The sequence below is a fragment of the Otolemur garnettii genome, unplaced genomic scaffold (assembly GCF_000181295.1).
Source record: "Otolemur garnettii isolate 467f Iridium unplaced genomic scaffold, OtoGar3 scaffold00038, whole genome shotgun sequence".
NCBI lineage: Eukaryota > Metazoa > Chordata > Mammalia > Primates > Galagidae > Otolemur > Otolemur garnettii.
The window spans coordinates 5,812,354-5,838,435 of NW_003852433.1; the positions used below are offsets into that span (position 1 = coordinate 5,812,354).

At 47.7% G+C, this 26,082-nt stretch overlaps 1 protein-coding gene across 1 annotated transcript in view; it reads left to right on the forward strand.

Moving 5' to 3' along the window:
- Positions 1-26,082, forward strand: part of WSCD2 (WSC domain containing 2) — a 116,440-nt gene that overhangs the window by 67,753 nt on the left and 22,605 nt on the right. Inside the window, exons 3-6 of the mRNA XM_012805198.1 lie at positions 5,003-5,117; positions 9,825-10,009; positions 22,455-22,576; positions 25,127-25,301. Coding sequence (XP_012660652.1) covers positions 5,003-5,117; positions 9,825-10,009; positions 22,455-22,576; positions 25,127-25,301 — 597 coding nt within the window. The remainder of the gene's footprint in view (positions 1-5,002; positions 5,118-9,824; positions 10,010-22,454; positions 22,577-25,126; positions 25,302-26,082) is intronic.

The window sequence follows — 26,082 nt, forward strand, 5'->3', positions numbered from 1 at the left end:
AAAAAAAAAAAAGAAAAAGACTAAAAAAAAAAAAGAATATGAATTCCTTATGCACAGTTGATATATACAACAACAACATTTATTGTGGGAATAAAATATTACTGTCAGTACTATTTTTTTTTCTTGTTAAAACAGGGTCTCACTCAGTTGCCCTGGGTAAAGTGTCGTGGCATCATAGCTTACAGCAACCTCTAACTCCTGGGCTCAAGCAATCCTCTTGCCTCAGCCTCCTGAGTAGCTGGACCCACAGGGGCCCACCATAACACCTGACTAATTTTTCTATTTTTAGAATTTTGCTCAGACTGATCTTGAACTCGTGAGCTCAGACGATTCACCCACCTGGGCCTCCCAGAGTGCTAGGATTACAAATGTGAGCCACTGTACCCAGCCTGCTGTTACCACGACTACTACTTATTACCACTATGTTCTATTGGCTTTTCATATATTATTTGAATGAAATAATATATGTAAAATGCTTATCACATTTTCTAGCTCATAATAATAGGTCACTTAATAGTTGCTGTCATTTTTTTTTTTTTTTTGAGACAAGAGTTTTACTTTGTTGCCCTCAGAAGAGTGCTATGATGTCACAGCTCACAGCAACCTCAAAGTCCTGGGCTCAAGCGATTCACTTGCTGGAGCTACAGGTGCCCACCACAGTGCCCAGCTATTTTTTTTTTTAGAGACCAATTCTTGATCAGATTGGTCTTTAACTTGTGAGCTCAAGCAATCCAACCACCTTGGCCTCATAATACACTTAGTTGAATTTTTGTTCCTACTTTTCAAGCGGGAGAATTGTACCTTCAAGAGCTTGAATAAATATTCTGAGGCTAGTACAGCATCACGCTCGGACTGGAACCCAGACCAGGTTCACTCCAGCAGAGCATGAGGCCTCCTGTTCCTGAATCTGTTCACAGACAGTAAATAAGAGGCCTACAAATGGGTTCACGAGTAGCAACTAACCTTTATCAGAGAGAGCACAGTTTTATGAAAAGATTAATTGGAGCAAAAGAAAAACAAGTAAATAGAGAAGGAAAATAAACCACCACCAGGAGAGATTTTCCTTTTCTTTTTAGAAGCTGGTTTCTGTGCTTGAGATAAATAGCCCAGCCGGGGTGACTTTGCCGTTTCAGCAGTCTTTGGATCACTGCGGAGACGAGCTGATAGATTGTATGAACTTGGCCATCAATCCACCCCCCCCAACCCCCCACCCCCCCGGTGGCCTGTGATTTTGGCCTTGTTTTACATACCTGACCTCCCATCTCTGAGAGATTTCTGCCACTGTAGCAGATTGGAAGGTGGGCCCCTGAGGAAGAGGCTGGAGGAGCAGTAACCACACTGATGAGCTCAGCGGGGCGGTAAAACTCCAAGGACAGAATTAGTGGTCATGTCGATGCAGCCTGTGCTGAAGGTCAGTGAGGACAGAATCCCCAGATCTTGCCCAGGGAGGAAACTGACTCAGCATTTATATTCTGATCCATGGAGCTCAGCCCATTAGTCGGGCCATGATGTGTACCACACCCATGTTCTCCAAGGCATCAGCGAAGGACCCTGAATTTTTCTCTCCTACCTATTGACAGATAAGGAATCAGAGGATCATTTGTTCATTCAACAAGTCTTTGAGCACCTGTGTGTGGGACAGCTCAGCCTGATGCCTGGACTGATAGGAAGATGAGAAAGGAGATAGTACATCATTTTTAAAAGCCCAGGCTTTGGGAAAGGTGGACCTATGGTCAGATCCCAGCTCTTCTCCCAAGCAACCCTCCCTCGCTCATCTTCTTCCTGGGCAGTTCTCTCTGGGGAGAGGGAGATACCTCCTCCCAAGCCTGGACTCAGTGTGGTACATGGGAAGAGTCACCTTTGAATGGGCAGGTTGCTTTAGTCTGAGACTCCCACTGCTGGGTGGACTCAGGCAAGTTTCTTAGCTTGGGTACCAGCATAGTAAGTCAAGCAGCCAACTTGCAAAGCAGCCTGAGCTAAAGAAGAAAACGCATTGTGTCATGTCATCAAACTTCAGAAGAGGCTCAGCTGGGCCAGATTTTTAAAAGGAGCGAGTGGAGGCTTTCTTCTGACTTTCGTCTCTGCTGGTGTCCATCTCATGCTCACTCTCCTGCATAGACTGGCCTCAGTGCCCGGGGCTGAGCTGTTATTGGCTCTAGGCTGCAGAATGCCAGCACCGTAACCCCAGAGAGGCAGATTTTCCTCTCCTAGTTTTAAATACGTAAGAATTCAACAAATGGCTCATGTGTCCTTTCTTGAAGCAATCGCTAGCTGGTGGGATGGACGTTACGATTGACCCTGCCAAGGTCAGTGCACTCCGTGTAGTCAGGGCAGGTAAGTTCTGCTAATAGAAGAATAGGAAGAGGGGGCCTTTGAAGGCACAAACAGTACCCACTGTGATTCCTGCCTTCACTCTACAATGAATGGGTGTGCACTGTGCACTGTCACTCCCAGTAATGTGATTATAAAGATCGTATCTAACACGATCCACTGTCCCATATGTGGCCATATGCATCTACTCTCACTCTGAGATGGGACTACCCAAGGCCAAAAAATCATCTCCAAGCCCAGTGTAGCTGGGACACAGACATTCTTCCCCTCCAGATCTCAGAATGGCTATTTGTAATCCTGAAGCCTGTAGACAAAAGGAAGTGAAACTTTCCCAAGTGTAAAATGGTTGGAAGACAGATCTGGGGCTTAAATTGGAAGTGAGACCCAATGTAGGAGCTTGGGCAGATGACTTGGCTTCTAATTCCATTTTGAAAGGAGGAAAAACCAGTCAGAACATAGACTGTCCACCAAAACTTTAGATTTTCTTCTAGAGTAGACAAGTGTAAGAGTCACTATGATTAGTTCCTTCATCCATAAAATGGGTTGATAAGAAGTTGGTAAAGATGGAATTTAGCAAAATGAGACATGGCCCATAGTAGAAAGCACATAGTAGGTACTTAATACATGGTAGTTTTCCCTCCTCTCTTTCTCACACATGTACATATATGCAATCTGTTGTTCTGATGACAAAGATTTAATACTAACAAACCAACCTTTTCCTCCACTCTCCTTCTGTTCCCTCTCCTTCTCTTCCCTCTCACCCCTTCTTCCTTTCCTCCCTCCCTTTCTCTTTCCTCCCTTCTCTCCAACTCCTTTTTCTTTCTCCCCCCACCCCATCCTACAATGCATCCTTGGAACTACCGAGCTAAGTTTAGCATGAAGCCCCCACCCCTGTGACCACAAAGTGCTCTCTCCCAGCTCAGGTCTGAACAGCATCCCCACCCCAAGCCAGGGGCTGTGACTGCATCTGTGACAGGAGGGGCACGTGTTGTCGAACAAACACAAAGACAAGATGCAGACTTCTCCAGAGCTGTTACTGTCTGATGGAACACCTGGAGCGGTCCGGGAGGCAATGTTGCTTTTAATGATGGACTGTTCCTAGTCAAGCAAATCACCTCTGCCTCATGATAGAAATTCAAGGCGATAGGGTCAAGGCATGTCTCCCGCAGGGCTGACAAATACTGCATTTAGCAGAGCTGAGTTGAGGGGCACAATCCCTCGGTAATGAGCCTGCATCCTCTGCTTGATCCTGCTTTCCACCACATGTCAGAGGGGCGGGGCAGCAGGCTAGCCAGGGAAGTGATTAAGTGGCATTTAGCATTTTCCTCATTCATTCCCCATAAGGGCCATTTAATTCCAAGGGCTGGATCCTGCGTCCAACCTTCACTTACTGATTTGAGGATCCCACAGAACTGATTTAAATCTTTGTTCTGTGACCAGTTAGCAGTGGAGCTCAGGGAGGCCACTTTACGTTTCTATTTGGTCATTTAAGGAAAAAACATGAGACTCGCAGTGTTTTCCATTTATCACAGGGCATTGCAAAGATCCCTTGAGTCAAGACTCAGGCAGTTCAAAACATGAACTTTGGAGCCAGGTAGCTTGGATCCAATTCTAACTCCACATGTATAAGCTGTGTTACCTTGAATGAGTGACTTCACCTCTCTGGGCCTTTACCTATTCTTCAAAAAATGGGAATAATATTCTCATAGGCTCATTGCAAGGAGACAGTGTGTGTAAAGCACCTACCAAAGTGCATGTCCAAATAGTAATAATAATTTTAAGAACATATAGGAAAAGACTTCATAAACTGTAAAGTACAATGTTTGTGCATGAGAGTTATTATTTACCATGAAGTACAGGAAAATGTTTACTACTTTAAGAAAACTAAGTATGTGGTTTATAATTAGATAATGGTTTTATGTCATTTACATTTTCCCTTTGGATGGAAGCATTCACTCTGGCTCATAGTAGAGGCATACTGTAAAGTACTTATCACAACACAGTGAATGGCAAGTTTCTTATTCTACTCATGTTAATTTGGTGCCTCTTATATGCAAGATATTATGGTAGACACCTTTACACAAATCATTCCATTTTAACTCCCTCGGATTGGTGTTTTTAACCTCACTACAAATAAAATTAGGCCTCTGAGAGAAACTGGCTTAAACTTAACTAGGCCCATGCTAGGAAGTAACTGAAGTGAAATGAAGACCTAGACCTTGAGGTATCCAAGTCCAGGGTGCTTCCCAAGGAAAAATAAATCCCTTTAGGGAACTTGTAGAAATGGTAACATGGTGTAAAAGGTTAAGCCTTTTCTTTATAGCTGTCTTAATATGAGTCTCATCTTGCAAGAAATGGGAAGTTCTGTTTGGTGCTTAGGGAATGGCCACCGCTTGGGTTCCCGGGTGCCCAGTTGTCACCAGGAGACCCCAACAGCTTGGCTATAACGCTGTCCACACCAGGGTTCCTTCCTCCCCTCTGTTGGCCTCCAGGGTCCACAGCCTTACATCTCCCTGGTAAGACCAGGCTCTGCCAGGGCACATAGTTTTCAGTCTCTGGTTTCTACCTGGAGGAAGGAACTGATACCAAAGGTAAACAAGGCTACATAACGAGGGACATGTTGAACTGCATCTTCCTCCCCAGACATGTCTGACCTTTTCTTTCCCCCAAGCCAAATACATCGGCTGCTACCTGGATGACACCCAGAGTCGAGCCCTGCGAGGCGTGTCCTTTTTCGACTACAAAAAGATGACCATCTTCCGTTGCCAGGACAACTGTGCTGAACGGTAGGGGCCTGGTGTCCCAGACTCATTCACCTGGGACCCTTCCTTCTAAGGTTTCTGCCTGTGGTATTCTTGGCCTTGTCATGGGAGGTGTGCTGGAGGGGGAGCAGGTGACCCCAGGGAAAGGGTATTGCAAGGAGGTGTGTGTGTGCACCTGAACGGGACTGTTCAGGAGGTGGTCTGTGGGAGTTTGTGATTGTGCACTTATGTGAGATTGTACCCAGGAGGGAGTTTGTAGTGTGTCGGGTCATCTGGTTATATCTGTGAGCTAATGCTGATACATAATGACAAGGGAATGGTCCTTGTCATCTGGTTACATCTGTGAGCTAATGCTGATACATAATGATCTTTAAATAGTAGTGGCTGTGTGTGTGCATGGGAGTCTCTGTGAATATGTATATAAGGGTTTAGAATTGTGCTTGTGGGTGAAGGTGCCTGATGGCATCACTGAATGTGCAATGCTGTGTTGAGAGTGTGCAAGATTGTGAGGAATTGCACAGTTGGGTATGTGCGTGTGCACAGGTGAGAGCGTAAATGTTAGGCTTGTAAGATGTCCGTGTGAAGGATAAGTTGGGAGCATCTGATGGTTTCTCAATATAGAAATCCCTGTTTTTCTCCCAAGGAGAAACCTTTACCTGTTTGTACAGTGTTTCCCAATCTAGGAAGATGATGTTTTTGATTAGAGCATGTGCTGGTGGGGGAGTTAATTTGGCAAGAGTGGACGATTCCTGAGAGGACTAATGAGCAGGGACTGGACCCTGGGGGAATCAGGGGCTGTGCTGACCTTCTCCTCCCCTTGTCTCATGGGTGCCTTCTCCTTGTAGTGGCTAGTGAGGAGGCTTCTAATACACTCACCTCCAGACTCCAGCCAGCTGGCTCTGTCAGTCAAAAGCTCTACCAACCTCAAGTTTCATGCCTCGTGTGGAAAGGAGCCAGTGGGTAGCCACGGAGGGACTCTTCCCACTCTCCCTGATTAGGAAACATGGTCTTCTTTATAATCAGCTTCCCAAGGAGCCCACCTTTAAAGTCTTGAGCCCAGGACCCTCTCCAACTTGAGAAGGACCCCAAGTCCTTGATGACATGGAGTCATTAATGTATTTGTCAAACTGTGGGGAGACAGAGGTGGATTCCACAAAGCTCTGCCCCCAAGGAGCTCACAGCCCTAGAAGTGGAGACAAACAAGTGAACAGCAAGGGCAATACAGTGAGATAAGAGTTGAGATGCAATCATCGCAGATAGTTGGAAATGCAGAGATTCCTCTAACCTGCCTGGGGTGTCAGGAAAGACTTCTCAAATGAGTCACTGCTATTCATGTTAGTCAGTTAGGTTCAGCAGATATTTGTTGGCTGCCCATGTGGGCTAGGCCTATTCCAGATGTTGAAGATGCAGAGATGAGTCAGCCACAAGTCTGCCCTTAGAGGGGCTCCCCATCCATGTGGGGAGATAGAGGCATGAGCAGGCTTGGTCAGTGGAATAGCAACAGCATGTGCTTAGTAATTCTTGCTCTGTTCTAAGCATTTTGCAAATGTTAACTCTTTAAAACCACAAGATCCCCTGCCAGGCAGGAAGGTTATAAATCACATTCCTCAGAGGAGGAAGCCAGGGTATGGAGATATCCAGCATGATAGGTGCTGGGTCAGGTGTGCATGGTGCTGGGGAGTTGTGAAAGTAGAATTAAAGGGCTCCACGTGGAGGTTCAGGATGAGTTACAAAGGTGAGACCACGATCTAGCTTTTGAAGGATGAGTAGGAGTTTTCGAGGTAATCACAGTAAGACAGAAATAACAGCATGCTTAAGGGCCAGGATTTCTGAAACATCCTAAAATACCCAGGGTCCTTAGGAAGGCAGTGTGTGGAATGCACAGAGGGTTCGAAGGAAGTGCCAGGGAAACTGAAGAGGTGGCTGAGTTCCAGTGACACAGGGTCTTGGATGTCAGCTAGAGCATATGGATTTGACCATGAGGGACATGGGAGCCACTAGAGGGTATTAATCATGGGAGTGGTTTACATTCATTCAACAAATATGCATTAAACATCTGTCATCTGCCAGGCTTCGTCCCAGGATATGGAGATGAACAAGACCCACAGGGTCTCTGCCCTCATGGAGATAGGTGGAGAGGAGAAAGGCAATATACAAGAAAAATAAATGAACAAATTAAGATGACTTCAAAAATGGATAAGAGCTATAAAAAAAACAAAACAAGGTGGTTAGATAGTAACTGGCATGTAGGGGGATCAGGGAAGGCTCCTCAGGAAGATGACTTTGAGCTCAAACCTGAAAGTTAAGAAGGAACCAATTATGTGAATAGCAGAGAAAGAGTGTTCCAGGCAGAAGAACGGCAGGGAGAAAGGCCTCAGGGTGGGAATGAGCTTGGAATGTTCAAGGAGCAAAGTGCCCATGACTGCGGCAGAACTGGCAGAGAGAAGGATGGTGGGTGTCTCAGTCCAGTCAGGCTGCTATAACAAAATGCCTTGGATCAGGTAATTCATACACAGCAGAAACGTGTTGCACACAGTTCCGGATGCTAGGAAGTCCAAGATCAAGGTGCCAGCAGATATGGTATCTGGTGAGGGCTCTCTGCTTCAGAGATAGCATCTTGTTGCTGCGTCCTCCCAAGGTGGAAGGCAAAAGGGGTCCCCAAATCCTCCATTTTAAGGACATTAATCCATTCATGAAGGCTCTGAACCTCCCCCAAACGTCACTTCTTAATATAATCATCTAGGGGTGTGTCTCAGCAGCTGAATTTTGAGGGAACACAAAGCATGCAGATTATATCAGTAGAATATGAGAATGAAGAGGTGAGGAGTTATCTGTCAAGGGAGGTACCAGATATCTAAGGCAGGCAGCCTCAAAACGATGGCCTGTGGGCTACATGCGGCCTGCCTAGGACATTTATCCCACCTGTTGTGCTGCCTGTCCTGCTTAGCAGCTGACTCGTCCCACCCTCCAACAGTCTGAGGGACAGAGAACTGGCCCCTTGTTTAAAAAGTTTGAGGACCCCTGATCTAAGGCAAGGTTTCTTGAAAGTATTTGTCAGACTCACCTGGAATCTTTTGAAACTGATTACGGTGTCCTACCCCCATTTTCTGATTCAACAGGTTTGGAGTGGGGTAAAAGAATTGGCGTTTTTCTAACAAGTTCCCAGGTGATACTAATGCTGCTAGTTCAGTTGGAACACTGCTACTACGGTTTTCACACCCAGAGGCGTGATCTGTTTTAATTTTTGAAAGATGCTTCTGGCAAAAGTGACAGTAGTCAGTGATGGGCAGCCTTGAGGATATCAAGGTGTCTCCATTTTCCTTTCTATATTAATTATCCATTGCTGTGTAACAAATTATCCCAAAATTTAGCATCTTAAAACAACAAACATTTATTATCTCACATGGCTTAAGAAAAACAGTGAGTCTGAGGCAGTTAAGTGGGAGGAGGCTGATCCAGCCCCAGGGTGCCAGACACCGAGCTGCTCAGTGTGTTTAAGCTGCTCTTACTACATCTGCCTGGGTGAGCAGGTGGACCAGACGTCATGCCCTTGGGATACATGGAGGCCTGAGTCTGGGAGGGTCTGTCTCTCCAGCCAGCGCCGCCTGATCCAGAATGAGACATGAGCTGACAGTTCCCGTTGGTTACCCCTCGCATGACCAGGGTTTCATAGGCTGCTCCCTGAGGAGACTTCATGGTCTGCAGGATGCCTCGGAGGCCACCATGGGCAAAGAGTGAGGGGAGAGATGGAGGGGAGTGGGGGGTTTTCTGCCTCCTGAACCAGAGCAAGCAACGCCCTTTTCATTTGTTTACAGAATGGGGTATCCGCCAGGAGTGCTTTTTAGGAAAGCACTATGAAGAAAAAAAATGTTGAAAACCTTACAGTGCTTAGATTTTTTTTGTTTCAGAGAAAGAAATTTTTTCCTTGGGTGGGTGAGCTTGTTTCTTGCCTCCCCCAAGGGATATGAGAGTTCCTGCCTCCTCTCGAAATACACAGAGGCCTTATTCCTGGGTGATGTTCTCTGGAATAAGGGGGCAGACTCTGGCCAGACAGGGAGGAGGGAAAGAGTCAGGCAGGGTGGGAGCATCACAGAGGGATCTAGGGGGTGTGTGTGTGTGGCAGGCATCCCAGGTGGAGGTGTGGACAGGCGTGTGTGAATATGGGCATGGCGCATCTATGTGGGCAGAAGTGTAAGGGGCATAAGAGGCCAGGTGCAGATGAAGGCAGGTGGGTGGTCCCTGGGGCATTTCTGTTCCTTGCCCCGGGTCCCCCTGTTCCCTCAGAGCCTCTCTGTGTTCCTTCCGGCTCTGCTGCCCTCCTGGGGCTTCCTAACTCCTTAGCCTCCTTAACTCCTCTCCAGGTTGGGTCATCCCCAACCCAGATCTCCCTGCCCCAGGTGCATGCCTGTCCCCCAGGTCTTCCTGAGTCCCCATGTTCCCTCCAAGGTGCTCCCCATCCCCCTTCCAGGGTCTTCCTGTGAGCTGCCCCCAAGTCTCCTCATTCCCTTGGGGCCTCCCTGTCTCCTGAAGGCCCCTATCTTCCAGGTCTCCACATGGGGTGGGTCCCCTGGGGTCTCCTCATTGCACCCCTCTCCCATCAGCAGTCTCCCCATTTCCCCTGGGATCTCCTGGTCTCCAGAACCCTCCCATCCCCAGGTCTCCACATAGAGTCTCCCTGGCCTTGGGGTCTCCATGGTGGCGGCTGCCCTGCTTGACAGCAGCCTCCCCCAGGGGTTACCTGTACGCGGGGCTGGAGTTCGGCGCTGAATGCTACTGTGGCCACAAGATCCAGGCGGCAAACGTGAGCGAGGCGGAGTGCGACATGGAGTGCAAGGGCGAGCGGGGCAGCGTGTGCGGCAGTGCCAACCGCCTCTCCGTCTACCGGCTGCAGCTGGCCCAGGAGTCGGCCCGCAGGTGTACGTGAGTCCGCCCCACCTCCCCTCTGGCTTCTCCCTGGGCCGTGGCCCTCGCCCACCCAGCGTGAGGGGTCCCTGCATGTCTGCCCTGCACTGTCCGTGGCTCCTCTTCACTGCAAGGACACCACCATTCTGTCCCAGCCTCACCTCCCACCCGCTGCTTGTGCAGGCCTTTGCCTGGTTCCTTGAAACGTTCACACACGCCCTTCCTTCCTGTGCCCGCTGCTCCCCTCAGCCTTACCAGCCTTCCTCCTTCTGAAACTGCATTGATGCCCAAACCCGCCTGTCCTTCCTGATTTTCTCAGGGAGATTGTCTCTAACCATGAAGATGATGATGATCCCAATGGCAACAGCAGTGACAATGACAACAGCAAACACTTTGTCTTCCTCCCAATGCCTCACATCTAATAGCACATCTATTCTTCATAATGACCCTTGAAATATACACTGTACTTATTCCCATTTTACAGATGAGGAAACTGAGTTTTAATGTCCCATAGCTGTGAGCAGCAGAGGATTTAAACCAACTGTAGGGTCTTTGGTGCTTTCACAGAGAGAATTCATCCTGGCCTATGTTTCTTTCTGAGTCTTGTTGGGGAAAAACCTCCAATTTCCAAACCGAGAGAATGAGGACATGAGTAAAAGGACAGAGCTGGCTCCTCTTCTGTGAACACTGTCCCTTGATTGTCTCCAAGAATCTGCTGTGTGCCAGCCACTATGCTAAGCCAAGAATACACTTGACTTCTAGTGTCCCTACAGGGACACTACAGTAATAGGGGATTACTATTATTAATTATCCCAAACCAGCCCAAGGTCACACCATCTCATTCCAGATGACCTTAATACCTATGAAAAGAGCTAATGGTGAAAGATGGGACACTGGCTCGGCGCCTATAGCTCAACTGGCTAAGGCGCCAGCCAAGTACACCTAAGGTGGTGGGTTCGAATCCCCAGCCCAGACCCGCCAAACAACAATGACGGCTACAACCAAAAAAAATAGCCGGGCGTTGTGGCGGGCGCCTGTGGTCCCAGCTACTTGGGAGGCTGAGGCAGGAGACTCGCTTGAGCCCAGGAGTTGGAGGTTGCTGTGAGCTGTAATGCCATGGCACTCTACCCAGGGGGACAGCTTGAGGCTCTGTCTCAAATAAAAAAAAAAAAAAAAGAAAGATGGGACACTGACCTTTCTGGGGTTTACCCCTCCTGGGCAGTCCAAGAGCAAGAACAGAAACCTGTAGTTGTTGTGTCATCTTTGGGCCATTGTTTCCCAAATTTGAATGTCCCTGAGAGTCCCACAGGAGGTCTTATTAAAAAGCAAATTCTGATTCAACAAGTCCAGTGAGATTCTGCATTTTTGAGGATCCCACAGGTGATGCCAGGCTGCTGGTCCTCAGACCACACTTTGAATAATGAGGCCTTAGACCTTGGCAGATCTTACCCAGAATGTAGTCCTGCCCACCTGGTGGATTTGGCAGAAAGTTGACACCTATCTGCAGATAAAAACTTCTTCCATGTAAATTTCACTGTTCATAAAAATTTATTCTTGGCTTCCTTGATAGTGAATTTAGTCTTTGAAATCTCTTATTTTTGAAACTCTGTTCAAGCTTTGTAGTTGGGTCGAGCCAGCCACCAATTTGCAAACTGGCCTGTTTCTGCAAATGGACTGCACCAGCTCCTTCCTTACACTCGCTTCAGGTCAGGTCTGGAGAATGTCCACACAGTGGGTTTCTGGTTTGGCTGTCAGTGTGACAAGTCTTTAACTTGGTGGTATATTTATCACCATCACACCAATGTTTGTGTTATTTTGATGGTGACTCTTGGACCTTCTGAAGAGATGTCTTTTAAGTTAGAGGTACTTAGTGGGGAAAGCTGCTGCCACTGACACCTCCTGGTGGATGAAGCTGAGATAGAGAACCGGAATAGTAGAGCCAGACATTAGTCAGACCTCCTTTCGGTTAATGTACAAGTTGTCTGGATAACCTGGACTCTCTCTCTTTCTCACACACACACACACACATGCACACATATGAACACGCTATTGTGATCACCTAGTATAATAACACTTCCATGAACTATCAAAGACTTTTTGATCATATAAGCATTAACACACAAATATCACTGGGATTTACCACAAAAGGCATGTTACGCCCTTGTAACAGTGAGCAGACTGGGGGTTTGCTAGGAGCAACCTGTGAGGTTGGCAGGAACCTTGCTGCACTCCCCTGCCTACCTCTGTGGTGGCAGAACTCACCTGGGTGGTGTTTTGCACCATCTGAGAAAAGCATTTTTGCATTATATCCAAGAAAAGGAACACATTCATTGCTACTGAGAAAGGAGTCCTGGGTTCTGTAAGTGCACCATGTTGTTCTCAAGTATCCCTGTACAGATGTGAAGCTTGGGCACCTCCAGCTAGAAACCTTAAAAGAAAAATCTAAGCCATTTTAACCTGAAGGGTTCTGTAGCTGAGACTAGCGGGAGGTGGCTTGGAAAAGAAGACAGATGGTTGAGGATGTGTCAAGTTGAGACTCTTGGTGAGCTCTCAGTTGGGAAGCACAGAGAGAGCACTGGGCCATTCATCCAACCAAAACGCTGGATGAGTCCCATGTGGACCAGGTATGGAGAGGCTCCGTGAGGAGTGAAGCACAATGCCCGTCATCAGGAGCTCGCCATGCAGTGGGATTGGCTCAGCCACGGTGCAATCCATGCAGAGAGGATTGCAGAGACTCTGTCTGCAGGAGCCAAGGGAGCACCTTCTGAGAGCAAGTGTCCGAAGCCAACCTGCTATTCTGTCTTGATACAGACTCTCGCTTGTGGACTCTTTGCCTTGTTACCAAGGACCAAAAAATGGACTTCCCACTTGGTCAGATGACATTTTTCACAGTAGTTTGCTAAATGTGTCCGTGAATATAGCTCTCCTCTCGGGTGAAGAGATGTGCTGGTGATTTGAGGATATTAGGGCTTGATAGGATGTTATAAGAAATTTCATCTACCCAAAGGATACTCAACAAGATTTGGGTTGCAAGGTTCATCAAGAAGGAGTTGATCTCTACTGTGGGCCTTGTCTGAGTGGTGCTGACAGTCCTGAAGCATGGCCTAAAACCCAGACGACTGCAAACTAGCCTCTCCCAGGGCTCTGCACTTTTTTTCTCTTGTTCTCCCCTTCCCCTCTCTACCTGGGGAAAGGTGTCATGAAGCTTACATTATCACAAAAAAATAGTCGCTTGATTTACATGGTAGATTCTGTCTACCACTGTTATAGTTCTGACCATTTTTATGGTGTTCGTCTTTAAGAATTGGAAGGAGAAATGTGTGCAGTGTTGGTGCCTTTGGCTCTGGGACACGACCTTCCAATCACTTCCCAGACGATCAAGGAAAAGTCAGTTTTTCCTGGATGGACCATGTCTGGGAGCCCTGAAGTTTGTAATTCATGCAGGACTTTGTAAGTTCTTCTATGTAGGACCCATGGTATGATAGTTAGAAAATTGTCCTCTCGCTGTACCATGACAGGGGAGAGTTGATTTGCTCTTCTTCTCTAAAGCAAAACCCAGTTCTTTGTGCAGGAAAATATTGGGAGCAATGTAGATTTTGGAAACAGGCACACCTTGTTTCCATCTCTGCTCCCCCAACTCACTCACTGTGGGAATTTTTTGGCCAAGCCACTTATCCTTTCTAAGCCTCAGGTGCCTCATCTTTACAGTGGAGACAATTCCAACCTTTCCCAATTTCTGAGACCACGGGTAACCTAAGGTCTAGAGAGCACCTAGCACAGTGCTTGGTACAGAGGAGAAGTGATGCTCCCTTCTTCTCATGAAAACCCCAAACTCACTCTGAGAAGCACCCAATTCAAGCTATTTGAATGTCTAACAGCCCACAGGAGCCTTGGGTAATGTCTAAAAATAGCTGTTTTGAATTCTCCTCGGACAGTTAGGCTCTTTGTGTAATTCAGTCTCTCTGTGATTCTAGGTAGCGAGGTAGCTGTTAACGGCTTCCAGCTCACTGCCTTTCCTCCTCACCAGCATTTTTAATGCAGTAGAGCTTGGCCTAATTACCCAGGGGGTGGTGGCTTCTTTCAAACCAAGGAGAACTCTTCCACGCCTGTCTCTAAGCTGATGCCTGGTGACATTTACCTCATTTTTGTGAAGCCCCAGAACAAAGAGATGATAGGACTTCAGAGACACTTGCAGCTGGTTCCGGGCTGTTCTTCGTCTGCCCCCAGCAAAGAGAGTTGGTGAACAGTTGCTCTACTTGCCTCTTGCTAGTAAAAGGCCCAAGCTGCTGAGGTCGTGCACCAGCCCAGCTAGCCTGGCAATGCAGAGCTGACATTGTCAGAATGTGGGCCACGGGCTTTTGCAGTCTTAGGTCTCCTGCTGTGGGACCTGAGAGGGTTTCTGGGAAATGTGGATACCCGGCACGGGGGAGTCTCTGGAGCTCAACATGTTAGAATTGGACAGGTCTCCTGCGTAATAGTGGACAGGTAGGAAACTAGGATGTGGTGTCAAACCTATCTAGGGTCAAATCCCAGCTCTGCTGGGTGACCTGGAAAAGTGACTGAATCTTGCTGAGTTTCAGGATTTCTCCTATAGAACAGAACAATAGCATTGCCTACCCCCTAGGTTGTTACGGGGATTAATTGAGACATGATATGTGTAACACTTAGCACTAATGGTATAAGGTAAACAGCTGTTATTATTACCGTTGTTTTTATTATTTAGCACGGGTTGGTCATTAGGAAGATGCCACTCAGCGTGGCTGCTATTGCCATCCACAGCTCCAGGGTGTGCCATTCACACAGACTGAGCTGGAGAAACCAGTGGCCCTGAATTCTGTGCAGGATTTTCCTTGTGAATTAAAAGTGCTCAAAGATCGGTGATATTTTAAGTTGGGTTTTCCCCAGATACGAGGATGTGAGCCTTGGTTGACTTGGAAGATGTTGCCAAGATGTAGCTGAAGGGGAGTGGAGAAGTAAGACAGGGAAGTAAAGGAAGCTAGGGCGGAGTCCCTAACAGAGCAGGCCACCACTGCGGACTACTGAAGCTTCATCCCACTGGGAGATGCTACAGGACATACTCCAGAGGTGTCCCATGTGAGGAGTAGGAAGCTGCTGTCTTTATTTTCCAATTCCTACCCATCGTAGGCTGCAGATGGCTCCTGGGAAGATTAAGTTGCTGGCAGGTCCCGCCTGTCTGTCACAGACCCTAAGGCAGAGTCATGGCCATGATCAGCCTGCACTGGGGTGGTGAGTGCCAGGGGCTGGCCTACTGATGGGACACTGACAGTATTGATTCCATAGATGCCCTCCATATGTCACAGGCAAGTGATGGGCAAAAGAACATGAAGTGACATTACTTGTTAAGCCTTAGACTTCGTTTTAAATGCCATCAAGTGGACTTCCACCCCAAGATATGATGGTCCCCATTTACAGATGAGAAAAACTGAGGCTCAGGGAAGTGAAGACACCTGCTCATGGGTACTCAGCTAAGTAAGTGGCTGGCCCACGTCTGTTTAACTTATAGCCAATACCTTTTCCACTGGGCAAACAAGAAGGCATCCTTTCACTGCTGTGGAAATCCAAAATTCTTTACATCACAGCACAGTGACAGGAAGGTCAAGGGATCCACTGGCTACTTCCCTTTCATTTTCAGACATAAGAGACAACAGATCCTTTCACACTGATGGGGAGAACCAGGTGGCCCATATCGCACGTGTAGGAAGTGAGGGAAGTGGGAAGATTAAATGTCTTGGTCACTGTGTATATTCTATGTTCAGGTCACCAAGACATAGTGGAGAGCAGGAAGACGCTGGCCATTTTTAGACAGAGATGGCCTCCAAAGCACTTCCCAGATCCCTGGGAGTCAAGCTAACCCATTCCCTTGCTGGCTGAGAAGGTTCTTCACTCTTTCCACAAGACATCAGTAAACCTCTGTGATTTACACGGTTTCCCCCAAAGCAGAATAGGCCAGACTGCAGGAAGACCCTCCTTCCAAGAGATTAACTGCTCCTATAACTGGCTTCCCAAGCTGTCACCCCACCCCCCACCCACACCCCCAGCGCACACCTTGACTAAAGAGAGATACAGAGGAGTACGTTCTGATCTGTCTCTGGCCCTTTAAGGACTCTGAAAACCTCACCTTATTTGATATTCAGGGCATTCAGTTTAGCCCTCCTTTCTAAGCTGGGAGAGTCAGGGACTCATTAGCAGATGCTTAAATGTCAGAGGGAGACCAGTCTCTACAGAGCTGGATCTACAAAAATCTTCCTCCCTCTTCCCACTCTTGCAGTCTGGCCTCCTGATGGCTGGGCAGGATGGAGGAAATCATGAGGAGAGCTGACCTAGGGATCCCACCTCCCTCTCCACTTTTCTTCAGTCTAAGGACAGCTGACAAGGAGACAGACCTCTGACTGCCCTTTCCTCTGCACCTGCAGCTCAGAAGGTTCATTTCCATGTCCATCTCTGAATGATCCACCCAGTATTTATGCCCCCATTTTAGAGATAAGAACACAGAGGCTCTGATATAAGAGGAAACTTGCCCGTAGTCCAGAAGTTTTCAGCTTCTGTATTAAAGGGCCATGGCATTAGGAAGCTTGAGAACCACTGCCATGGTCAAAGACAAGGAAGGGTAGAGCTGTCAGCTGCCACTGTGGAGGAGAGATGCCCATTTTATAGCTGAAGATGCTGAGTTCCAGAGAGGAAGCAAAGTCAGGATTAGAACTTGAGTCTCCTCGTCTTTATTCTTTTTAGTTTTTTGGCCAGGATGGCTCATCCTGAACCTGTTGGTCCAGGGAAGTGACATGGCCTTCTGGTTTGGTACCAGGCTAGAAATCCTCTCCTGGGGCTCTGGGTCAGGGTGGGTCCTCTGGCCATGTGGAGACATATGCAAATATGGCCCAGCAGCAGACTGAGCCCCAGAGGTGGGCACACAGCTGGAGTGAGGGGAGAGCACTTGGCCAAGGTCGCCCATATGCAGAGCATATGTGTTCAGAGCCCCTGCGTGATGCCCCAGTGCCTTCAATTTCTGGAAGGCATAGCTGTAGAGGACATAAGGGGTGACCCATAATGTCACAGGACCCCTAAGACTACCTCAGGCCCCCTTCAGCTCCTGCCTGCCTACCGTGAGACATACGCACTGCCCACAGAGGCAGCAAGTCTGTGAGATCCACTGCGGTACAAACAACCCAGCAGACCCCAGCAGTGACCCTGACTGTGGGCACAGGTGTGAGGATCCCCAGTGCTCCAGGCAGCCTGGGGAGAGACTCCATCTGGACTGACTCCAGCAGACGCCCTGCCCCTCTGCTTACTGTCTTCTTGTGGTGTATTTCCCCTAGTACTGGGGAAATAAGCGTTTCTGTTAGAACTTAAGTGCTGGCTGTTCAGGGGTTGGTTGGGAAATGTCGAACCCCTGGTGGCATCAAGCCAGGCTGGTGGGAGGTTGGCTAAAGCCCAGCTTTGTCCTCTGCTAGGAAAAGGGGAGCCCTCCTCTCCACAAACTAGTTGCCAGGCAACCCAGAGAGAGCTCCTGGGGTTATTATCTTTACGTGAACAAACACCCCCTGATGAGACTGATGCACAGTTACCTACAGAAGCAGACATGTGCACAGCCACAGTCAGACGTCCACTGGCATGAGACCAGCCAGGCAGTGATGCCCACAGACACCCATAGACAGACCCACTGTGTGCAGGTAAACAAGGCGCTCAGGGTCACACTTTAAATTTTGTTCTCTCCATGTCCAAATAGGTGGATCACTATTCACACCACCAGGAACTCAGCCACACACACACACACACACATGCACGCACTGTCACTCACACCTGTTCACACACAGTCAGACACACACAGTGCACACTGTCATGTCAGAATGCCCAAATGCCCTCGGGGCAGCCACAGCTGTGCTCACACTCAGCCCCTCCTGCCCCCTTTTGTGCACAGACAGACACACATACCCCCATGTGCTTTATCACCCCTCGCCTCATTGGACACAACTCTGTCTTTCCCTGCACAGTTCTGTACTGGAGGTCTCAGACGCTCCCAGGATCATAGGAGGGGGCCCAAGGGAGGACTCATCTTAGAGAAAAAGAGGGGGTGGGCTTGGGACTCCTACAGCCCCCAGGACTGCCAGGCCTCAAAACGACCTCCTTTGGCTCCAGTTTGGGGGTCCCAGTGGTTTGGTCCCAAACCACTGCCTGTACCAACCCTCCCAGCCCCAGCTTGTGACTCACGTGGGTTTTAGGATGGTTCTAATAGGATCCTAGTGGGGAATAGGTGGGTTAACAAGCTGAAGATGGTTCTGAAGACTCAAGGTCAGGATCTAGATATTTAGGGGTGCCTAAAGGGAATCAGACTCCAGTGTCAAGTGACCAAAGAGTGATTTTCCGAATAATTTGAGGTCAAAAGTAGTGTGAACATGAAGGGTGGGAGAGAGAAAATAAATGTCGCAGTGTTTTGAAATGCCAAAGCAAGGCCTTGGCCCTTCAAAGAAGGACCACCCAGGAGAGTGCAGACTTAGAGTTCAGACATTCCTGGGTTGAAATCAAGACACTGCTGCTTGTCAGCTGTGTGACTTTAGGCACGTCACCTTCCCCCTCTGAACCTTTGTTTTGTTTTCTTTATAATGGGGAGAAAGAGATCAATATCATCAAGAGTGGACAGATCTCAGGCAGACTTGGGTTCCCATCTCAGCTCTGACTCTTATAAGCCGGTGACCTGTGTTAGGCAGTTTCAGTCCCCTGAGCCTCCTGATCCTTGAGTAGAAGGACCCTCCTTACACAGCAAGGGAGGATGCAAGGTTTTAGTGAGGCTGTGCGTTCATGTGAATAGGTCAGCCCTGTTCCTGGCAGTTAGGATATGGCTGATAAACATGGTAGTTGTAGTGATAATAACAATATTATAGTATTAATACTATAAGCACCTAATCATAAGAACATTATTATTGATATTGGAAGAAACATGAGCTTAGGAGACAGAGAAACCTGGCTTGGATCTCACTCTGTCGTGCCAGCTCCATGACTCCGGAAACCAGCGAGCCCCACTGAGCTTCAGTTGTCTAAAAGGTAAAATGGAGGTAGCTCATGCCACCTCTTGAAAATCCTGCAAGGCTCATAGTAATCTCATTTTACAGATGAGGGAAACAGGCTTTAGAGAAGGCAGGTCACATGGCCAACCTAAGGACCCACCATTAGCACAAACTTAAGGAAGCTCTTCTCAGAAACAGCCTTAAAGCAAGCAAAGCAAGTTGCAAAAGCCACACGTCCCTCTCCGTCTTGGTCTCTGGGTCTATCGATAGTGTGAAACTCCTTTCCGGCATTCACACGTATATTTATATGCAGAGAAAAGGATATGGAATTATTCCCTGAGCAAAATGGAGGGAGGGAGTTTATGAATGACAATTCTACATTTTAGCTGTAAAGTCACCCTTGTAATTATTTCTACCACCTGGCAACTGGCACTTGAAGTTGTCCATGGTGACAGCAAGTCCAGCAGACTCAGAGGATTTGGGGAATCTGGTTAAGTGGCTAATTTCTGGGGCGTGCTCCAGACTCACACACATCTCTTGCTGTCTCAACTTTCCCTGCCTGCTGAGAGAGGGGGAGCAGTGGTGGTGGCAGTGTCAGGATGGTGCTGACTTGCTGCGTGGTCCCTCCAGGCCTCAGTTTCCCCACATATAAGTGGGGAATGCGGTTTAGACTATGTAGTAACTCTCAAGCCTGCTACCCATGGAACAGCTGGGGAAGTATAGAGCCACCTTTGATTGCCCCCAGTGACTTGGGGCCTCACTGGCACTTGGAAGGCTGGGGACAGTGCATGTTCTGTAGAGGACGGTCCTCCACCTTCCCCTCTCCAACCAGGAATTGTCACATCCTAAATGCCACTACTGCCCCATGGAGAAATACCTGGCAGTCTCCCATCCTGTGGCCTGGGGTGAGATGGATGCCCTGTCAGGTCACACAGAGGGAGATTTAATGATGTTTGTAGAATGAGCCACATGAAGTGAGGGCAGGGAGGGAGTGGACATTTGAGCTAAGGGCTTGCAGCAATGGACTGGGAAGCCCAGAGCAGCGTGGATGAATGCTCACTTAACCAGAAAACTCAGCTGGCGGGATCCAACTCTGGTCACAGGGCAAGGAGATGCTGCAACTCTGGTCACAGGACAAGGAGATGCTGACCTTCCCTCTGTCTTTCTATTCCACTAGCGTTTACTGAGTCCCCACCACTAATGTCAAGCTCCACACTGGGTCCTTTGGATCCATTTTATTCTGACAGCAGCCATGGATGGTAGATGGCATGGCTACCTCCATTTTACAGATTAGAAAACACTAAAGTACTCAGTAGAATGGATGACACCGAGTAAGGACTGTATAAATGGCCCCATGGCTTTGATCCACATCGTGTTAATGGTGTCCTTTGTTTTATGTAATGTCTGTGCTTCGGGAGAGGTAAATTCACCTCCAAAAATGAGAAAGAATGGAACATAAATGTGCATTGTGAGCCTTTCAAGAAATTTAACAGGGACCACTTTTTATATTTTGTTTGCCTTTATAAATAAAAAACTACATGTGCACTGTAGAAAAAGCTAGAAAAGAATTTTACAAAAAGATGGAAATAAAAATTATCTATAGGCATATTGGACCCGCCAGCGTTCTCCAGGGAAACAAAGCCAATAGCATAAATGGATAGATACGTGAAGAGACTTATTTTAAGGAATTGGCTCACGTGATTGCGCGAGCTGCCAAGTCTGGAATTTGTAGGGCAGGCCAGCAGGGTGGAAATCCAGGCGGGAGTGGTGCTGCAGTCTCAAGACAATTCTTTCTTCTCCGGGAGGCCTCCACTCTTGCTTTTTAGTGCCTTCAACTGGTTAGGCAATGTGGCTCACTCACATGGCCACAGTGAATTTCCCTTACTTAAAGTCAGCTACCATATTTTACCATATATCATGCACACTTTTTCCCCTAAATTTTTGAGGGAAAAATAAGGGTGTGCATTATACTAGGGTGGTAGGACAAGGTGTAGCTATACATAGGGAAAATGGGACGTGGCAGCTACACGTGCCTTTATTTACAAAATATTCATTACTACATTTTACAAAGAAGTGGCCAAAATGAACAGAATATTTTGTAAATAAATCAAGTATCTAAATATTATCAAATAAAAATTTAAATCAAAAAATTAAAATGAAAAAAAAAATTTTTTTTTTTTGAGACAGAGCCTCAAGCTGTCGCCCTGGGTAGAGTGCTGTGGCATCACAGCTCACAGCAACCTCCAAATCCCGGGCTCAAGCGATTCTCCTGCCTTCACCTCCCAAGTAGCTGGGGCTACAGGCTACTCAACACCTGGCTTTTTTTTAGGTTGCAGCCGTGATTGTTGTTTTGAGGGCCTGGGCTGGATTTGAACCTGCCAGCTCAGGTGTATGTGGCTGGCGCCTTAGATACTTGAACCATAGGCGCTGAGCCAAAATGAAATATTTTTTCCCTGAAAGTTTGGGCTAAAAATGTGGGTGTGCATTATACACAGCAAAATACAGTAATTCTAGATATTAGTCATACACATAAACTACCTTCATAGCATCATCTGGACCAGTGATTTTCAACCAGTGTTCTATGAGAAGATCTTAGGTGTGCCGAGAAAAATTTTAAAGATCATTAATTAAATTCTTTTCAAAAGAAGTTCAAAGCACAGAAAGCATATTGTTTTTTTAACTCATTTTCTTTTTCTTTTTGAGACAAAGTCTCAAGCTGTCCCCCTGGGTAGAGTGCTATGGCATCACAGCTCACCGCATGCTCCAACTCCTGGGCTGAAGCGAGTCTCCTGCCTCAGCCTCCCAAGTAGTTGGGACCACAGACGCCCACAACAACCCCCGGCTATTTTTTTTGGTTGCAGCCATCATTGTTGTTTGGCGGGCCCAGGCTGGATTCAAAGCCGCCACCTTAGGTGTATGTGGCTGACACCTTAGCCCTTAAGCCACAGGCACTGAGCCTTTTAACTCATTTGATCAACATAATTTAAGCATGTCACAGAAGTCCAACTGTTGATTCAAGTGTGTAATGAGAGGAAAATGGTGAAAAACTTTGCTCTAGACTAATGTTTTAACCAAACAACTGGGCCCCATGGCCTTACCAAGTGACATGTAAACTCATCCATCACACCTACTATCCAGAGACATCACGGCTATTAACATGTTAGTACATGTCTCTCAGGGACCCGCACTATTGATATAGATGCCAGGGTTGAAGAGAACATCCTTTGATTTACTGACCTTATTGGTTTTGAATAGAACTGCCCAAGAGCCATAAATGTGGCAGCTTTTTCTGTCCCTGTTTTGGCTCACTGTGTGAGGTGGAGTGAGATTCTTGCCTTCTCTGGGCTTCAATCACAAGCGCTTCCTGCAGAAGGTGGTTCTCCCAACTAGATCTGACTCCTTCTAGAGCTCACTACTCTTGTTCCCTCTGGCTCTTCAGATGGAAGTGCAGTGTTCCGAGGCTGCTTCCGCAGACCTGTCAACCTCTCCCTGGCCTTGCCTGTGACAGCCGCCATGCTGAACATGTCAGTGGATAAGTGCGTGGACCTCTGCACAGAGAAGGTGAGCACAAGGTCAGGTTCACAGAACTGGAGAAGCAATGAATCCATTGGTATGAACGAGTCCTTACTGTGATCTGTGAAGTGGGGGAGGGGTGTGACTGCTTTATGTGGATCCCAGGGGTCGGAGTTACATGGGGTAGATTTCTCTCCCTCTAAGGAGGCGGCAGTTCTAATAATGAGGAATGCACAGGAGTGAGGGTGATATTTGAACTGGACCTAGATGCGTGGGAAGATTGACAGCAGAAGGTAAAGACCACCCTGCCTCAGGACGGAGGGAGTTCCCCATCACTGGAGGGGTACAAGCAGAGGCCAGGCAGAGGCGGCATCCAGAGCTTTGGGTATTAGATATCCGCCAGATTGGATGATCTATGGGTCCTTTTCTCAGTCTGCACTCCTACATGGCTGCCTGTTTATCCTTTCTACCTAGACAGACTGTGAACTCCTCAAGGGCTGGGCCTCACACATTTTGGGCATATTCTCCCAGTACCTAGCACAGAACTGTGCATGTAGGTGGCAATCAGAAGTGTCCAGGGAGCTTCAGCCTTCCCTCTAAATGGACATTACTTTGGACATTACTTGAATGTCCAAAGGAGAACCATCCCACCTCACCATACAAAGGTGGTTGGGCATTTCATTCATTCACTCGACAAATATTGAATAAGAACCTACTATGTATCAGGACCTATGCCCAGTTCTGGGCATACAAAGCAACAAGATAGGGTCTCTATCCTCAAGGACGCATGCATTTGCTGGGGCCTGGCTGACGGCTCCTCCTGGCTCAGACCTCACTCCAACTCCTGGACCCTCTGAGTCATCCTGCTTGGCTGTTCCTCTCATTGGGCTCCTAATCCATGAAGCAGTCTCAGGAAGAACAAAAGGCTGCAGTATCATCGTGGCTTCTGCTTGCTGAGAATGTCCTCCATGCACAGCTCTGCACCCTGCCTCACATGTTCACTTTCTACAATAAGCCTATGAGTTTGAAATTTTTATACCCATTTCACAGATGAGAAAAGCTAGACTCAACTGAAGTCACTTGCCTAAGCCCAGAGCACAAGCAAATGCCAGAACTGAAGTTGACACTGGAGATTGACTCCAAACTCATACTTTTAACTTCTGGGCTACGCCGGAGACCCCACAAGGAGGCTTCCAAGAGCCTCCTTCCAAGAGCAGCCAGCCTACCTCGAATTACCAAGCCTTTCCTGCAGGGTTACTGTGCTCCTAAGAGGCAACCTGGAAGGTTAGGGGTGAAGTTCGTGGGATTAAAAGGGGCTTGGCCATCATTTGGTCTAATTCTCTCCTTTGGGCAAGCTTTCCCCCATGCACACGGCATCCTCTCCACGTGGACATTCCTTTCCCTGGAGGAACCTTCAAATCCCCTAAAGGTGAAGGCAGGGGGACAAAGTGGCATGTGACAGTGAGGTCACAGGGCAACCAGTGTCACAGACTGCACACAGGACTAGAGAGAATCAAAGGTGTGTATGGGTGCACAGGACACTCCTTCTGTAAACTTCCCTCTTCCTGTTCTCTCTCATCTCCTTAGGTGACCTAGGAAAGAAGCCGGGAAGTTAAGTGGGCAGGGATATAGAGCTGTTTGTGCCATGTGGGGGTGGGTCTGAGATTTAAGGTATCAGAGGAGGCTCCAATATGTCACTAGTTAGAAAACTTCACTAGCCATGGCCCAAGAAGCCAGCACATCAGCACCTCTCTCTGCCTTTTGTATTAAATATCTGTTAGGAAGAAACCAAACCTGCCATGACAAACCTTGCTGGATCCAGCCACACAGTTGTGACCTTGGTTTGTTACCAGATCCAAGGACCAGCTGTCAGGGAAAGCTAGGGGCTGCAGGTCTGGTTTAGAAGCAAATTACTCAAAGAACAGTCCCTTGCCCTCTGAATCTCAGGCCCTTTCTGGAACCGCTTAACTATTTGATAGAACAAATGAAACATTCAGGAGTGATTCTTCCAACAAAGACTCTGGATACACTTAGACATTGGTATCTTCTTTGGCTTTGTAACAGATCCAGACAGCTCTTCCTAAGGTGTGGGCTCCATATCACCATCAGACCAAAGGCCATTTACTGAGAGTGTATTGGTGATAACAGGATTTCTTTTTCAAGTCCTCCAGGAGAAAGCATCATCTCAGTGCTAAAGCATCTCTAAATCTTCTCTACCCTCAGCTATTCTCTCTTTTGCATGAAAAGTAAAGCCAAACCTAGGTTCAGAGTCTTGCCTAGACTGAATTTACTTATTCTGTTTGTTTATACAGTATTTGCATAGTATGGGAATGCTTGGTGGCCATATAAGTTTTCTTTTGAAATTTAAGTTTCAAAAAGTGAGTTGGCTTAAAGGAAATAAAGAGTACTGGAGGTGCACAGATGGAAGAAAACCATAAAGGTGTTATTCACTGATGAAGTTTGGGGTCTCTCCAGTCGAGGGAGAGTGATGAGGAATGGGAAGGTTGGTATCCAGTCCTGTGGATTCAGAACCTGGGGCTGTCCCCAGGGTTTAGCAGCTGTCTTTCTCTTCTTCTTCTTCTCCCACTCCATCCCCAGGAGTACCCGCTGGCAGCTCTCGCGGGCACCGCCTGCCACTGTGGGTTCCCTACCACCAGATTCCCCCTCCACGACAGAGAAGACGAGCAGCTCTGTGCCCAGAAGTGCAGTGCAGAGGAGTTTGAGAGCTGCGGGACTCCTAGTTACTTCATCGTGTACCAGACCCAGGTCCAAGGTAAGCCCGGCCTCCCCACCCAGCAGACCCCACACGTTCTCCCAAGAGCACCTCCCAGAGTCCCATTAGAGTGCTTCTGATGACCCCATCTCTCTCTCCCATCACTGAGGAGGGACCCTTGGCAGCCTTTTTAATGTGGTAGAGGTAGTGAGATTGAGTGGGAACAGAGACCCAGGTCTCCCACTGGCTCCAAAACAGACTCACTGTGTGATCTTGGACAAGTCATTTCCTCTTTCTGGGCCTCAGTTTCTCTGCCTATAAAATGAAGCTGCAGATTGTTGACCTTCAAAGTCTCTTCCAATTCTAGGAGTTGGCAAATTTATCTGTAAGTTCTTCTTTCTCTTGCTCTTTCTTCTCTCTCCCTGTCTCAGTCATCCTTTCTGCTCTTGCTCTTCCTTTGCTAGTGGAACACACACTTACTGTGTATTCCCTCTTCTGTCTCTTGAGACTACGAGGCATGATGATGGTGATGGTAATGAGTGATCCTGATGGTTGACGGTGATGATGATGGCGGTGATTGCTGGTTGATGGTGATGGTATTGGAGGATAGTGATGGCTGATAGGTGATAGAAATGATGATGATGGTGGTGATGGTTAATGGTGATGGTGGTGATGGCAATGGTAATGGTGGTGATGGTGGTGATGGGGATGTGGATGATGATGGTGAGGGTAATGGTGGTGATGGTTGATGGTGATGGTGGTGGTGGTTGATAGTGATGGTGGTGATGGGTGATGGTGATGATGGTGATGGTGATGATGGTGATGGTGGTGATGGTTGTTG